This window comes from Pseudophryne corroboree, chromosome 1 (assembly GCF_028390025.1).
Source record: "Pseudophryne corroboree isolate aPseCor3 chromosome 1, aPseCor3.hap2, whole genome shotgun sequence".
In the NCBI taxonomy this organism is placed as follows: domain Eukaryota; kingdom Metazoa; phylum Chordata; class Amphibia; order Anura; family Myobatrachidae; genus Pseudophryne; species Pseudophryne corroboree.
In genome coordinates, this window is record NC_086444.1 from 79,263,266 (window position 1) to 79,279,651 (window position 16,386).

Here is a 16,386-nt window from a genome sequence, read left to right on the forward strand (position 1 = left end):
CCAAGTAGGCACGTCAGACAGTCCGTACGTATACTGGCAGGAAAAAAAGGCAATTTGGAGGCCCTTGCACAAACTGGCTTTATTTTACCTAAGTTGCCCCCCCTCCAGTGTGTACTCCGAAAGAGTGTTTAGTGCAGCCGCTCACCTTGTCAGCAATCGGCGTACGAGGTTACTTCCAGAAAATGTGGAGAAGATGATGTTCATAAAAATGAATTATAATCAATTACTCCGTGGAGACATTCACCAGCAATTGCCTCCAGAAAGTACACAGGGACCTGAGATGGTGGATTCCAGTGGGGACGAATTAATAATCTGTGAGGAGGGGGATGTACACAGTGAAAGGGGTCAGGAATCGGAGGATGAGGAGGAGGTGGACATCTTGCCTCTGTAGAGCCAGTTTGTGCAAGGAGAGATTGATTGCTTCTTTTTTGGTGGGGGCCCAAACCAACCAGTCATTTCAGTCACAATCGTGTGGCAGACCCTGTCGCTGAAATGATGGGTTTGTTAAAGTGTGCATGTCATGTTTATACAACATAAGGGTGGGTGGGAGGGCCCAAGGACAATTCCATCTTGCACCTCTTTTTTCTTTCATTTTTCTTTGCATCATGTGCTGTTTGGGGACTATTTTTTGAAGTGCCATCATGTCTGACACTGCAGTGCCACTCCTAGATGGGCCAGGTGTTTGTGTCGGCCACTTGGGTCGCTTAGCTTAGACACACAGCTACCTCATTGCACCTCTTTTTTTCTTTGCATCATGTGCTGTTTGGGGACTATTTTTTAAATCTGCCATCCTGTCTGACACTGCAGTGCCACTCCTAGATGGGCCAGGTGTTTGTGTCGGCCACTTGGGTCGCTTAGCTTAGTCATCCAGCGACCTCGGTGCAAATTTTAGGACTAAAAATAATATTGTGAGGTGTGAGGTGTTCAGAATAGACTGGAAATGAGTGGAAATTATGGTTATTGAGGTTAATAATACTATGGGATCAAAATGACCCACAAATTCTATGATTTAAGCTGTTTTTGAGGGTTTTTTGTAAAAAAAACACCCGAATCCAAAACACACCCGAATCCGACAAAAAATTTTCAGGGAGGTTTTGCAAAAACGCGTCTGAATCCAAAACACGGCAACATCACCAGTTCTAAAAATCTCCCACCTTAGTAAATTTACCCCATTGATGGGTGATCATATCATACAATCCATTAAGAACCTAGCAATCTGGTGGACCATTACACAACAGGTACGCAACAGGTAGCATCTATCCTTGTGTATCAATGCCTATTTCCCTATAGATTGTAAGCTTGCGAGCAGGGCCTTCCAACCTCTATGTCTGTCTGTCTTTGCCCAGTTTTGTTCTATAACTGTTGTTGTAATTGTAAAACGCAACGGAATATGCTGCACTATATAAGAAATTGCTAATAAATAAATAATAATAAATTGTGATTTTTTTTAGATTGCAGGAAACATGCGATTTTGTATGTTTCCGCATCCTATTATATTGGTCGACTAAACTAAACTCGCACATTTCTGTAAAATCGCACTCCATTTCATTTGGACCCAGGTATATAGGTATTTTTTTGTGTTGGATAAATGAAGGATTCTCACCTAAGAGATCATTCTGGGACAGCCAGTCCATGATTTTCACATTAGGAGCAGTTTCCACTTCTTCTGGCCACTGTGATCTCTGGAATCTCCAGATAACTTTCTGAGGAATTTTAGCAAATCCAGCATTCATCTCCTTTACAAATTCCACTAATGGGATTGAAGATATCATAGAACCCAGCGTCACTACAATAAATCCAGACTCCCCGGACTCTGCTATAAAGTCTTCCAGTTCCTGCACAGACAGAAAGTAGAACTTAGAGAGGGCTGAATAAGGCACAGATCCATCCTGTACAAACTACAGTATTTATACATTGCATATGTGTTACACAGACTCAGGTTCATGTAGCAGAAAACACAACACGCATTGAGCACGTAAAACACCAATACTGGAGGGCGTGGCCTGGCTGGTGTGCTGAGAGGAAGCGATCCATGTGAGCTCCTGCAGCCCCACATATATACCTGCTGTTTCTAGTGTTTTGCTGAACCCCACGGGCGCACAGACAGAGATACCTGTGCCCTTTGTCACCCAGGGCGAGGGGCTTCGGTCGCGGAGCCGGGGAGCCCTTTTAAGGGTTCCCGCGGGTTGCGGCCTTCCCTTCCATCAGAAGCCGGGGGCTGGAGTACGGTTTCCCCCCCCTCACACAGCGCAGGCCTGCGGACGGCGAAACCCGGGAGACGAGATCATCACACCCCGGCGAGGACTACAGACGGGTGGAGGGAGTTACCCCCCGAGCCGGAGCTCTCCGGGGATCTCTGCGATCGAGGTCGGAGGACGGAGCTGTGAGCGGCGGACGGCGGCGGCCTCGCGCGGCGGGTGAGTCATACGCTGGTGCTTCCCAGCGTCTCACCGAAGCTCTCTATCTCTCCCCGCTGCCCCGACTCACCACAAACAAACCCACGGGAGTGGCTCCTGCGACCTGTCGGCTGACTACGGACCGGGGCCCCGGTCATATTACCGGCCTGACGGGTCCTGTGACTGTCTTGGATCGGACTGCCGGCACCGTCTCCCGCCCCTGACAACCGACTCAGGAGCAGTGCCCCCCTCGTAGGGGCTTTCCCCTGGCCCTGCTCACCTCCCCGGCTGGGGAGTAAATTAAACACCGGCCTGCCAGACGGGACGGCGGGATACACGGCGGCCATATTAGCAGAGACCCGGCTCAGCTGTAGATCCCCTGAGGAATCCTATGTGGGGACGCCGAGGTTGCTCTCTCTACACATCAGTATCCCACTCCTGGGCCCCGGAATATAAAAGCACAGTATAACCCTGCACTGCAGCGGGGGGCGAGAGTGCTCGCGGCCCTGAGTCTGGGCAATTGCTTATCCCTTCACCTACCCTCCCCAGATTCGCTGTGCTACGCCTGGACTGTGCTCCCACAGAACAGGACCTTAAGGTCCAAGCACACCTCATAGGCGCTGTTCCCCCATCTGGCTGCACTGCCTCATACATATGGCCGACGGGGCACCTCAACGCACAGCAGCTGGGGAGACACACTACCCGGCACGTGCTCTCCCCCCCCTAATCATTCACCACTGTTAGCTGATATATAACTGTGGGCCTACGAACACTGATACCGCCAGGGGCACCCTCAGGGCGCCACCTCTTACGCCCACACAGACAACGGATGCGGCCCATTGGACGACCCTAACAGTGACCCTGGGAGATCCTAAACTAGCTGGGGGTTCAAGGGTGTACCCTCCCACCTCAGCGCACTCGATCGGGCTCTGCGGGCCATCCTCCTGTGAACCGTCTACCATGTGATCTCGTCATGTAACGCCCCAGGTCCCGTGTGCGATTCTAATGCTCTAGGAGCTCCCCCATACCTGCCCTGGTGTTGACTACCAATTTTTCTCACCCCTCTCCACCACGATGCCTAAAGGGGGGAAAAAGACGAACGCCCATAACTTGGTGGGCTACTTCAAGAATTCTACCCCATCCTCCACTCGGAAAACTGCCTCACCCCCACCCACCTCTGACCGGGACTCAGATGATGACTCTTCCTCTACACCCGCCACAAAAGCAGACGTCGCCCTTCTCCTGTCCGAAATGCGCAACATTAAAAAATCAATCCGCGCGGAGGTACAGGAGGCTATATCGGGCCTGAAAAACTATGTGGACAACCTGGGCTCCAGAGTTGACGCCATCGAAAGAAAACAAGAAGAGCTCATCGCCTTCCAACAACAATCGGAACAGGAGGTGACTCAAATGCGTACCGATGTTATGCTGTTGGCAGATAAACAAGAAGATTTGGACAACAGAGGCCGTCGGAACAATCTTCGAATTCGTAACGTTCCCGAGACGGTGGAGCAAACCCACCTCATGGATTACCTGTTCCGCCTCTTCCGCACTCTCGCCCCCTCCGTTCCGGACGACATGTTACTCCTAGATAGAGCTCACAGAGCCCTGCGCCCGAGATCCCAGGATGCTAAAACACCGAGAGATGTGATCCTACGGTTTCACTACTTTGCGGTCAAAGACCAAGTTTTCGCCAAAGCCCGGAGGTCTCCGGTTACCTCTTTCGAAGGCTCCGATCTTTCAATCTTCCAGGACCTGTCACCGGTTACGCTGAATAGGAGGCGGGAACTAAAGGACATAACCAAAGCCCTGAGAGACAACAACATCAGATATAGATGGGGATTTCCTTTTGCCCTCCAGGTCAGGGCGGATGGTAAATTCCTCTCTGCCAGATCTCCTGACGAAGCCCTACAACTGCTCCGTCAACTGAACATCTCCGGCCCCCCGGCCGCCTCTCAGCGACCTCTACCAGTCAACACCTCCCCTCCCCTCACGGCCCCATCTCCAGATTGGAACACAGTTGGACCGACATCACGTGCCTCTTTGGATACATGAGCCGACATATGTTGAAGGCCTTACAGGGTCGTGATGCCCAAACGGGCTCTCAGCGTACCTCGGGGGGACTCGTTGCACTTTGCTGAGGCTCGCATGGGGTGCAAAACCCTCTATATAACTATTATTTACTGTTTATTGCCCTGCTGCATGTCTGGCGGGCGGGCCTTCTCGGGCCCCTGGGGCAAGGGCTCCGCGCGGCTGACCGCGGGGGCTACTGTCCCCGGTGGCCCAACTGGGCCGCGGCCTCATTCTTATTACTTTATATTACTCTTAGTGTTGCTATTGTTGCCTTGTGATTGCCATGCCGTGTTTACCCTTGGTTCCTTTGTGTTCGCTTTCCTCCCTCCCCCCCCCCCTCCACTACCCGTTAGCTCCCTATACCTACTGACTGCGATAAACACACTTACATTGTTTTAGTTCGTACACGGGACCCGGCCTCCTCTTCGATCGGCCGGGTTCATTCACCCCCCATTCGACCTCTGTGGTCGACGTCGGACGAACGAGACCTGCAGGTCTACTTCTTCCTTGGTTCCGACCAGTGAGAATGGATCTTTTCTGTCCACTAGATACTGGTACTGTTACTTGCCTGTTCTTCTTCTGTTCTCCTACTCTTTCTCCTCTTCTTTCCCCGGTTTCCTTCCCTGTCCTCACCCCTTTCACCCTTGAGGTTCCGCCGGTGCGCTCCCACATGAATAGTGCTCCACCTTCATACCATGGTTCTTAGAATAGTCACTCTGAACACGAAAGGTCTGAACAGTCCACGTAAACGCTCTCTCTTATTCCAGACCCTTAAGCAACTTAGAGGCGACATCGTATTTTTGCAGGAGACCCACTTCTCGGGTAAGTCTCACCCAGAACTTAGATCAAAATCCTTCCCACACACTTTCCATGCTTGCGACCCTGTACACAAGAAGAAGGGGGTTTCTATACTGTTTGCTAGCCACCTAGACTTCATTCCCTATGAAACATGGAAGGACCCTGAAGGGAGATACCTGATGCTAGTAGGGCTACTAAACGGTTCCCCCTATACGTTCTTGAATGTATACGCTCCAAATCAACTCCAAGCCCCTTTTTTCCACTCCCTAAACGGTCTATTGGCCCTACACAGACGCGGTAACGTGGTTTTGGGAGGGGACTTTAATGTGACTCTAGATAGTGCCCTGGACAGATCTAAACCTCTACCCCGATCTCTGCGCTCCTCTCACACGCGTAACGCGGCTGCTTTAAATCTCCTGCTCTCACGACATCTTCTCTTCGATGCGTGGAGAGTGAAAGAGGCGAACGCTAAGGATTACACATACTATTCCCCCATATATGATGTTTACACAAGACTGGACATGATATTTCTAAGCTCGGAGCCTGCTCAATGTATCCTTGACACCTCCATCCACCCTAACACGTGGTCAGACCACGGACCGTTTACTGTGGACGTCGCGGGTCCACGCCCTCCTGATCGCCACCCTGTGTGGAGGCTGAACGACAGGCTCCTTCTCAATCCCCAAACGAAAGCTCACATAGCCGCTGAACTCTCCCACTACTTTGAGACAAACACATCCCCGTCTGTCTCGCCTATGTTATTATGGGACGCCCACAAGGCAGTAATCCGGGGTTGCTTGATCAGTGCCTCCTCTTATAATAAGAGGACCAGATCCAAACGCATTCGGGAGCTCTCGAACTTGATCGCCTCCCTCTCACTGAAACATAAAACGACTGGCTCCGAAGCAGATCTCTCATCCTTGACCACGGCCAGGGGGGAACTGAATATGCTCCTGACGGCCAAGGTGGAATCCAACTTGAAATGGCTCAATCAAACCTTTTATGAAAAAGGGGATAAAGCTGATCGACTACTAGCCTCAAGACTTAGGGCTAAACTTGCGAGAAACAACGTCTTATCTATCCAGTCTTCCCCGGGCAAGAAAACAGCGGATCCCAAACGTATTACTGAAACTTTTTCTCGCTTCTACGAAAAGTTGTACAATGCCCATGGGCCCACTCAATCGAATCCGGACTTTTTCGGGGCCATACGTACCTTCCTATCCCACTGCCAACTCCGTTGCTTGAGCCCATCGGTTGCCGCAGAATTAAACTCAAAGATCTTCGAAGAAGAAATTGCTTCCGTGGTCAAAGCACTACAACCTACCAAAGCACCTGGTCCGGATGGCTTTACGGCCGCCTATTACAAGACTTTTCTCCCCCAGCTTACGCCCCACCTTTTATCCCTCTTCAACGCTGTCTTACAGGGAGCTTCTTTCTCCAAATCGGCACTAGAGGCTAAGATAATAGTTATTCCCAAGGACGGCAAGGATGCATCCAATTGCTCTAATTACAGACCTATCTCGCTACTTAACTCGGATGTCAAGATCTACGCAAAAATCCTGGCCCTCCGATTGAATAGCGTATTGCCCCATCTTATCCATAATGACCAGGTGGGATTTATCCCCGGTCGCCAAGCTCGAGACAACACGAGGCGCGTTATTAGTCTTGCTCACCACATCAACCTTACACGTACTCCTGCTCTTATGCTTTCTCTGGACGCAGAGAAAGCATTTGACAGGATAGGATGGCCATTTTTGTTCGAAACTCTTGCTCACTTTGGTTTCCAGGGAGAATTCCTCACGGGAATCCAGGCCTTATACTCGAACCCTTCCGCCAGAGTTTCTGTAAATGGGGTGCAGTCGGACCCTCTGGACATCTCCAACGGTACTAGACAGGGTTGCCCACTCTCGCCGCTGATCTTTGCCCTAGTAATAGAGCCACTAGCGGCCCGCATACGAGCCTCGCCCGACATTGGAGGGCTGGAGGTGGGGGGGTCTGTCTACAAGATCTCTCTGTTCGCAGATGATGTTCTTCTATCGCTTTCCTCACCGCACACTTCTCTGCCGAACCTTTTTGACCTCCTATCTGAATATGGCCATGTCTCGGGTTACAAAGTCAACTGGTCCAAAACGGAAGCTCTTCCCTTCCACATCCCTCCTCCTCGACTGTCCCACATGCAAACCGACTTCAGATTCTCCTGGTGCGCTTCTAAAATCCGTTACCTGGGGATCTTTATTACGCGCCAATACGGAGACTTATATAAGGAAAACTTCACACCATTGCTTAGGAACCTTAAAGCCGACCTCCACAAATGGAAATCACTGATCATCTCCTGGCTGGGTCGTATCATAGCTCTGAAAATGAACATTATCCCCCGCCTACTATATTTGTTCCAGACGCTGCCAGTAAGGGTCCCGGACTATGTACTGGCACAGGTCCACTCCTGGCTGCTCCGCTTTGTGTGGAGAGGTAAAGTCCCCAGGATAGGTTTCTCTACTCTGCGCAAATCGGTACAAGATGGAGGCAGAGGCTTCCCGGATATCCGTCTTTATTATTTGGCCACCCATCTCAGCCAGGCGGTGACCTGGTTTGCCCCCCCGCAGTCAATACGCTGGCTCCAACTGGAGACGGAGCTTAGCCGTATCCCATCGTTGTCGTCCCTACTTTTATCCCCTCCTAGAACTAGATCTCCTCATCTGCAAATGCACCCCGTGCTGGAATTCACTTGCCAGATTTGGGATTATAGCACGCGTCACTTTCACCTGTTGTCATCTCCCTCCGCGCTTACCCCCTTCTGGGACAACCCTTCATTTGCTCCGGGACAGTCATTGACCCGCTCGCGTCCATGGTTGGAACGGAATATCCGCTTTGTCATGGACGTGCTCACCGAGAGTTCCTGTGCGCCTCTACCGGATATCATGTCGAATTTTGACTTCCCGGAGGCGAACCCTTTCACCTATCTCCAGATGAGGCATTTTGTCGCTTCTTTAACGAGCTCGTCCCCGTTCCAACCTCTCACCACCCTGGAATCCTACTGCTACCACAAACCGCTCGCACGCGGAATCATATCCCAACTGTACTCTCTTCTCCAGACATGGGACCAGACGACGACCCCGGCTTTCATACTCCAGTGGGAACGGGACCTTGGCCCGGTGCCTGATGACTATGATTGGTCGGATATCTTCACTGCAGTCGCGAAGTCCTCTATCTCAACCCTAGTCAAGGAAAACGCATATAAAATTTTGTACAGGTGGTATCTTGTCCCCTCTAGACTCCACAAAATGTTCCCCTCCTCTTCACCCATGTGCTGGAGAGAATGCGGCGAGCACGGCTCATTCCTCCATATTTGGTGGACGCGCCCTAAAATTATGCTATATTGGGACGCAGTCGCACACCTGATGAGCACGGTACTCCAGTCCCAGGTTAAAAAAGATCCCTGGTCCTTCCTACTAGGCCTTCCCATTGCTAACACACCTCCAAACTCCAATAAACTACTGACGCAGATCCTAAATGCGGCCAGGTGCTCAATTGCCCTCCAATGGAAACAGAAGGAGCCCCCCCATATGAAGCAGGTCATCAACAAAATATGGTACCTCGCAAGCATGGAAAAAATCACAGCATACCTTCATAATAGGTCTTACCAGTTTCTCCTGAGTTGGGAATTATGGTTTGGCTCTCAGGCTCCCGCAGGGGGTTTATGTTCCCCTGAGGGCCCGACGGCTCTCCTACTATGATCTCAGTAATTTCTTCACCCGACTAGTAGATATAGGCCTACCTGTAATCCCTCCTCTTCGTGTCCCTCATGTAGCACCTTACCTCTTGATACTAACGCCCTGCACTAGGTTGGCGGAACGCGGGGGCGTACTGGCGGTACCTCCACCCCTGTCTTTTCCTCCCCCCAGTCTGTTCCCTCCCCATCTCTGACCGTTTCCCCTTCTTTCTCTTCATGCTCTCTCCCTCTTCTGTATTATCCCTTATATTGCTATAGTTAAGAGTCTAATCCCCGGCTCCCTCCCGTCTGATTAGCCCCCATTCACCCTCTGACATGTATCACCGCTGTTTCTCGTTCTTACAAATGTATGGTTAATGGCCCTTATTTTGATTATTTCTCCACATGTCGGGATCCGCTTGTTCTTTATATTAAGGTTACATCTCTGCCTTTGATAAGATATTGTGACAAATAGCAGTTCACCCCACGTGAGGTGGGGAGCTGTTGTGACATTTATAACCTGAAAATTAAAATAAACAATTTAAAAAAAAGAAAAAAAACACCAATACTATTTCACAACGTCTGCATTATTCTATAACTCCAGGTTCTTCCCCATATTTTAGCCTTTGCAGTGAATTCTGAAGCTCCTGTAGTGCATACACAAGGGGCCTATTTTAGAGGCGATCGCTGCAATGGCAGTGATCGCACTCTGAAGCCATTGTGGAGTGCACCTGCGCACCCAATGAGATGGTGCAATCGCCTCTGTCTGATTGAAAGGCAGGGGTGGGAGGGGCCATGCCAACGGCGTTCGAATGCCATTGCGGGGAGGCGCAGTATGGACAACGCAGGTGTGTCTGGACCGTAGCTGGGGCTTGCAGCCGCTGTGACCTAAAACATGGCAGGTAGCCGCAGGCAGGGAGTTACACGGTGGATGCGGAAGCATCGCCGCTGTGTGATGCTTTTGCACCTGTGCGGGGGGGGGGGGGCTGACATGCGGGATGGACTAGCCCTGTGCTGGGCATCCCCCCCGCATGTCAGAGATTCTGATCGTAGATGTGCTAATTCTGAATCGAGCCCACATTGCACATTTTACACAATTTGCATTTTTATAATGCAGATCTGATACATTTTTAATCCTAAATTCGCAGAGTGAAAATTGTAATTTTCACTTGAATTTAGCAAAAAGCTCTTGCTGGCAGATGGGCTCCAGTAAGAGCCGGATCCCTCGCAGAGCTGGAAGCAGAGTGATAGTATACGGTATCACTGTGTTCCTGGTTCGGAGTCTAGGCACATAATGCTCATTCGCAACCACTGCCCGGTGCATGCATCATTGGGGGGTGAAGGAATGGGATCCGGTAGATCCCTCTCCTATAAAATCCACATTACAGTAGCCCATAGGGTAAGCTACTTGGCCCCACTGGCTATTCGAGGCCAAGCACCGGAATGCATGGCATTACGGAGATTGTTAAATCCGACTGAATAGCAGGCCCCATAGAAACCTAGGGGGACTGCTTTCTGGTCAGAAATGGAGGCATCATGGCAGTAATCTGCTGCGGTCCCTCCGTGGTAAATCCTGAGGATGCTTAATATTTGTGGGTACCCCCCATAAAACATCCATTTGGGGTGTCCTCCTCAATAAGTGGCGGTACTTCCCAGACCACCCTGCACTTCATCTCCCACATACCCCAGTGTATATTTACTAAAGTGCGGGTTTTCAGAAGAGGAGTTGTTGCCCCTAGCAACCAATCAGAATCTACTTATTATTTATCTAGCACCTTCTAGAAGATAATAGTTAGTATCTGATTGGGTACTATGGGCAAAATCTCCACTTTTAAAAACCTGCACTTTAGTAAATATAATCCCCTTCTCTAGAGAACCAGATACTGAAGACAGAGCTCACTGCATTGACTGACAGGTTTGCATCTGCAGTGTAATTTATTTATTACCAGTTATTTATATAGCGCACACATATTCCGCAGCACTGTACAGAGAATATTTGCTCATTCACATCAGTCCCTGCCCCAGTGGAGTTTACAATCTATGGCCCTCATTCCGAGTTGTTCGCTTGTTAGCTGCTTTTAGTAGCATTGCACACGCTAAGCCGCTGCCTACTGGGAGTGAATCTTAGCTTTGCAGAATTGCGAACGAAAGATTAGCAGAATTGCGAATAGAAATTTCTTTGCAGTTTCTGAGTAGCTCGAGACTTACTTCTACACTGCGATCAGTTCAGTCAGTTTCGTTCCTGGTTTGACGTCACAAACACACCCAGCGCTCGGCCAGCCACTCCCCCGTTTCTCCAGACACTCCCGCGTTTTTCCCTGAAACGCCTGCATTTTTCCGCACACTCCCATAAAACGGCCAGTTTCCGCCCAGAAACACCCACTTCCTGTCAATCACACTACGATCAGCAGAACGATGAAAAAACCTCGTTAGGCCGTGAGTAAAATACCAAACTTTTGTGCAAATTTATTTGGCGCAGGCGCACTGCGTAGCGAAAAAAAATAATGAGCGAACAACTCGGAATGACCCCCAATATTCCCCATCACATGTACACACAGCACATTCACGCTAGGGTTAATTTTGTTGGGAGCCAATTAACCTACCAGTATATTTTGGATTGTGGGAGGAAACCCACGCAAGTACGGGGAGAATATACAAACTCCACACAGTTAGGGCCATGGTGGGAATTGAACCCATGACCTCAGTGCTGTGAGACAGTAATGCTAACCATTACACCGTCCATACTGCCCGCACTTCAGTGTAATAATAAGAAGAGTGACCAGGAACCCCAATTAGTGCACCGTGTCCCCTTGCATGGCTTGTTTTGCTCACCATGCTTTGGGCAGGGTGCCTCGCTCCGCTACCGCTGCTCTCGACACAGGTTACCGTTCAACAATTGTAGTCCACGTGGATCGGAAAGCATGAAACAGTTAAAAAAATTAACAATAAGAAAAGTGAAAAACTCATGTCGACCTTCTGTCATATCGACCTAGAGACCATGTCGACCTAGAGACCATGTCGACCTACTTACTATTGATCAATAGTGGTCGACCTAGACATTGTCGACCTAAGTGTGGTTGACCTACAGACTGGATACCAGTTATGTTAGCAGAGAGAGTAGTTAAAGAAAGCCCTGAAGCTCAGTGGTGGATTTCCCACTAGGCATGTGAGGCACGTGCTTAGGGGCACCACCTGCTGGGGGCAGAATGGGACCACTCCTTTGGGCCTTAGCTGGGCAAGATGTCAGAGTGGCTAATAAGCTCCTTTGGGAAGCTGAGCCTGGACGGGCCGTAGTGGAAGCAGAGACATAAACGTCAGCAGCAGAGCCGCCCACTCCGCCAGCCACCGCTCCAGGTTCTCCAAGCATTATCTACCCCCTGCAGGTGCTGCCAGGCTCTAGCAAGAGCAGCCTGGCCAGGAATCAGCTGTATGTGTAATGTCATTACTCTCTGCACGGATCTCCGCATCTTATGTTATGACAGTGAGGGGAGACTGCAGCATAGCTAGTATTTTTTCTTTAATTCACATATATACTGTATATATATATATAATTATATATATATATATATATATATATAATAGTAGATGTCCGGCACTTGCAGAGACTACAATAGCAACAGATTCGGGTGCCTCACCCTCCCTTCTCAGGGTGTCGTATATAGGCGAACAGGTGGTTGGCACTCCTGGCAAAATAATTCAATACTACAATACTTACCTCATCCCCGTTGTGATCATCACCATTGGGATGGTGGCGTCGATATTGTGACAGCATCCCATCCGCCTGCATTGCATACTGTTCCTCTCTGGCCTGGTCCATGAGCAGAAACTAAATCCATATTTCTCATACGTCCTAGAGGATGCTGGGGACACTTCAAGAACCATGGGGTATAGACGGGATCCGCAGGAGACATGGGCACTTTAAGACTTTGAATGGGTGTGACCTGGCTCCTCCCTCTATACCCCTCCTCCAGACTCCAGTTTAGAATCTGTGTCCACTCTGAGGAGCTCTGCTGAGTTTCGCTGAAAAAAAGACTTTTGTTAGGTTTATTATTTTCAGGGAGACCTGCTGGCACCAGTCTCCCTGCATCGTGGGACTGAGGGGAGAGAAGCAGACCTACTTCTGTGAGTTTCAAGGCTCTGCTTCTTTGGCTACAGGACACCAATAGCTCCTGAGAGTCTGAACTCTAGGTACGCCTAGATGCTCGTTCCCGGAGCCCGCCGTCACCCCCCTTGCAGAGCCAGAAGTCAGAAGACAAGTGAGTAGAAGAAGATCAGAAGACTACAGCTGCGCCCCATGCTCCCACACACAACGGCACTACAGGGTGCAGGGCGCGGGGGGTGGCGCCCTGGGCAACATAAAAATCCTCATATATGGACTGGCAATGTGGTTTTTAAGTGCCTAGGCACTAAATCCGAACCCCCGCGAGTATAAATATTTTAAAAAATAGTGGGGCTGAAACGTGCCATAAAGGGGGCGGGGCTTAGCCCTCACAGCTTTCATCAGCGCCATTTTCTCTTCACAGAGCTGCAGAGACGCTGGTCCTTCCTCAACACTGCTGTACAAGTAACAGGGTGCAAAACAGGGGGGGGGCACAGTTATTTTGGTGCTATATATGTAATTATAAAAGCGCTAACGGGTCTGAGGCTTTATTTAGAGATGTGCACTTGAAATTTTTCGGGTTTTGTGTTTTGGTTTTGGGTTCGGTTCCGCGGCCGTGTTTTGGGTTCGACCGCGTTTTGGCAAAACCTCACCAAATTTTTTTTGTCGGATTCGGGTGTGTTTTGGATTCGGGTGTTTTTTTCAAAAAACACTAAAAAACAGCTTAAATCATAGAATTTGGGGGTCATTTTGATCCCAAAGTATTATTAACCTCAAAAACCATAATTTCCACTCATTTTCAGTCTATTCTGAATACCTCACACCTCACAATATTATTTTTAGTCCTAAAATTTGCACCGAGGTCGCTGGATGACTAAGCTAAGCGACCCTAGTGGCCGACACAAACACCTGGCCCATCTAGGAGTGGCACTGCAGTGTCACGCAGGATGGCCCTTCCAAAAAACACTCCCCAAACAGCACATGACGCAAAGAAAAAAAGAGGCGCAATGAGGTAGCTGTGTGAGTAAGATAAGCGACCCTAGTGGCCAACACAAACACCTGGCCCATCTAGGAGTGGCACTGCAGTGTCACGCAGGATGGCCCTTCCAAAAAACACTCCCCAAACAGCACATGACGCAAAGAAAAAAAGAGGCGCAATGAGGTAGCTGTGTGAGTAAGATAAGCGACCCTAGTGGCCGACACAAACACCTGGCCCATCTAGGAGTGGCACTGCAGTGTCACGCAGGATGGCCCTTCCAAAAAACACTCCCCAAACAGCACATGACGCAAAGAAAAAAAGAGGCGCAATGAGGTAGCTGTGTGAGTAAGATAAGCGACCCTAGTGGCCGACACAAACACCTGGCCCATCTAGGAGTGGCACTGCAGTGTCACGCAGGATGGCCCTTCCAAAAAAAAAACTTGTGGGAGGGCAACTTAGGTAGAATAAAGCCAGTTTGTGCAAGGGCCTCCAAATTGCCTCTTTTTCCTGCCAGTATAAGTACGGACTGTGTGACGTGCCTACTTGGATGCGGTCACTCATATAATCCTCCACCATTCTTTCAATGGGGAGAGAATCATATGCAGTGACAGTAGACGACATGTCCGTAATCGTTGTCAGGTCCTTCAGTCCGGACCAGATGTCAGCATCAGCAGTCGCTCCAGACTGCCCTGCATCACCGCCAGCGGGTGGGCTCGGAATTCTGAGCCTTTTCCTCGCATCCCTAGTTGCGGGAGAATGTGAAGGAGGAGATGTTGACAGGTCGCGTTCCGCTTGACTTGACAATTTTCTCACCAGCAGGTCTTTGAACCCCAGCAGACTTGTGTCTGCCGGAAAGAGAGATCCAAGGTAGGTTTTAAATCTAGGATCGAGCACGGTGGCCAAAATGTAGTGCTCTGATTTCAACAGATTGACCACCCGTGAATCCTTGTTAAGCGAATTAAGGGCTCCATCCACAAGTCCCACATGCCTAACGGAATCGCTCCGTGTTAGCTCCTCCTTCAATGTCTCCAGCTTCTTCTGCAAAAGCCTGATGAGGGGAATGACCTGACTCAGGCTGGCAGTGTCTGAACTGACTTCACGTGTGGCAAGTTCAAAGGGCATCAGAACCTTGCACAACGTTGAAATCATTCTCCACTGCGCTTGAGACATGTGCATTCCACCTCCTATATCGTGCTGAATTGTATAGGCTTGAATGGCCTTTTGCTGCTCCTCCAACCTCTGAAGCATATATAGGGTTGAATTCCACCTCGTTACCACTTCTTGCTTCAGATGATGGCAGGGCAGGTTCAGGCGTTTTTGGTGTTGCTCCAGTCTTCTGTACGTGGTGCCTGTACGCCGAAAGTGTCCCGCAATTCTTCTGGCCACCGACAGCATCTCTTGCACGCCCCTGACGTTTTTAAAAAAATTCTGCACCACCAAATTCAAGGTATGTGCAAAACATGGGACGTGCTGGAATTTGCCCATATTTAATGCACACACAATATTGCTCGCGTTGTCCGATGCCACAAATCCACAGGAGAGTCCAATTGGGGTAAGCCATTCCGCGATGATCTTCCTCAGTTGCCGTAAGAGGTTTTCAGCTGTGTGCGTATTCTGGAAACCGGTGATACAAAGCGTAGCCTGCCTAGGAAAGAGTTGGCGTTTGCGAGATGCTGCTACTGGTGCCGCCGCTGCTGTTCTTGCGGTGGGAGTCCATACATCTACCCAGTGGGCTGTCACAGTCATATAGTCCTGACCCTGCCCTGCTCCACTTGTCCACATGGCCGTGGTTAAGTGGACATTGGGTACAACTGCATTTTTTAGGACACTGGTGAGTCTTTTTCTGACGTCCGTGTACATTCTCGGTATCGCCTGCCTAGAGAAGTGGAACCTAGATGGTATTTGGTAACGGGGGCACACTACCTCAAGAAATTGTCTAGTTCCCTGTGAACTAACGGCGGATACCGGACGCACGTCTAACACCAACATAGTTGTCAAGGCCTCAGTTATCCGCTTTGCAACAGGATGACTGCTGTGATATTTCATCTTCCTCGCAAAGGACTGTTGGACAGTCAATTGCTTACTGGAAGTAGTACAAGTGGGCTTACGACTTCCCCTCTGGGATGACCATCGACTCCCAGCAGCAACAACAGCAGCGCCAGCAGCAGTAGGCGTTACACGCAAGGATGCATCGGAGGAATCCCAGGCAGGAGAGGACTCGTCAGAATTGCCAGTGACATGGCCTGCAGGACTATTGGCATTCCTGGGGAAGGAGGAAATTGACACTGAGGGAGTTGGTGGGGTGGTTTGCGTGAGCTTGGTTACAAGAGGA

The 16,386-nt window shown here is 50.0% G+C and overlaps 1 protein-coding gene across 1 annotated transcript in view; it reads right to left on the reverse strand.

The window, feature by feature from the left end:
- The window catches only part of LOC134933653 (UDP-glucuronosyltransferase 3A1-like), a 167,610-nt gene that overhangs the window by 39,982 nt on the left and 111,242 nt on the right, over positions 1 to 16,386 (reverse strand). Inside the window, exon 5 of the mRNA XM_063929427.1 lies at positions 1,604 to 1,835. Within this exon, the coding sequence (XP_063785497.1) occupies positions 1,604 to 1,835 (232 nt within the window). The remainder of the gene's footprint in view (positions 1 to 1,603; positions 1,836 to 16,386) is intronic.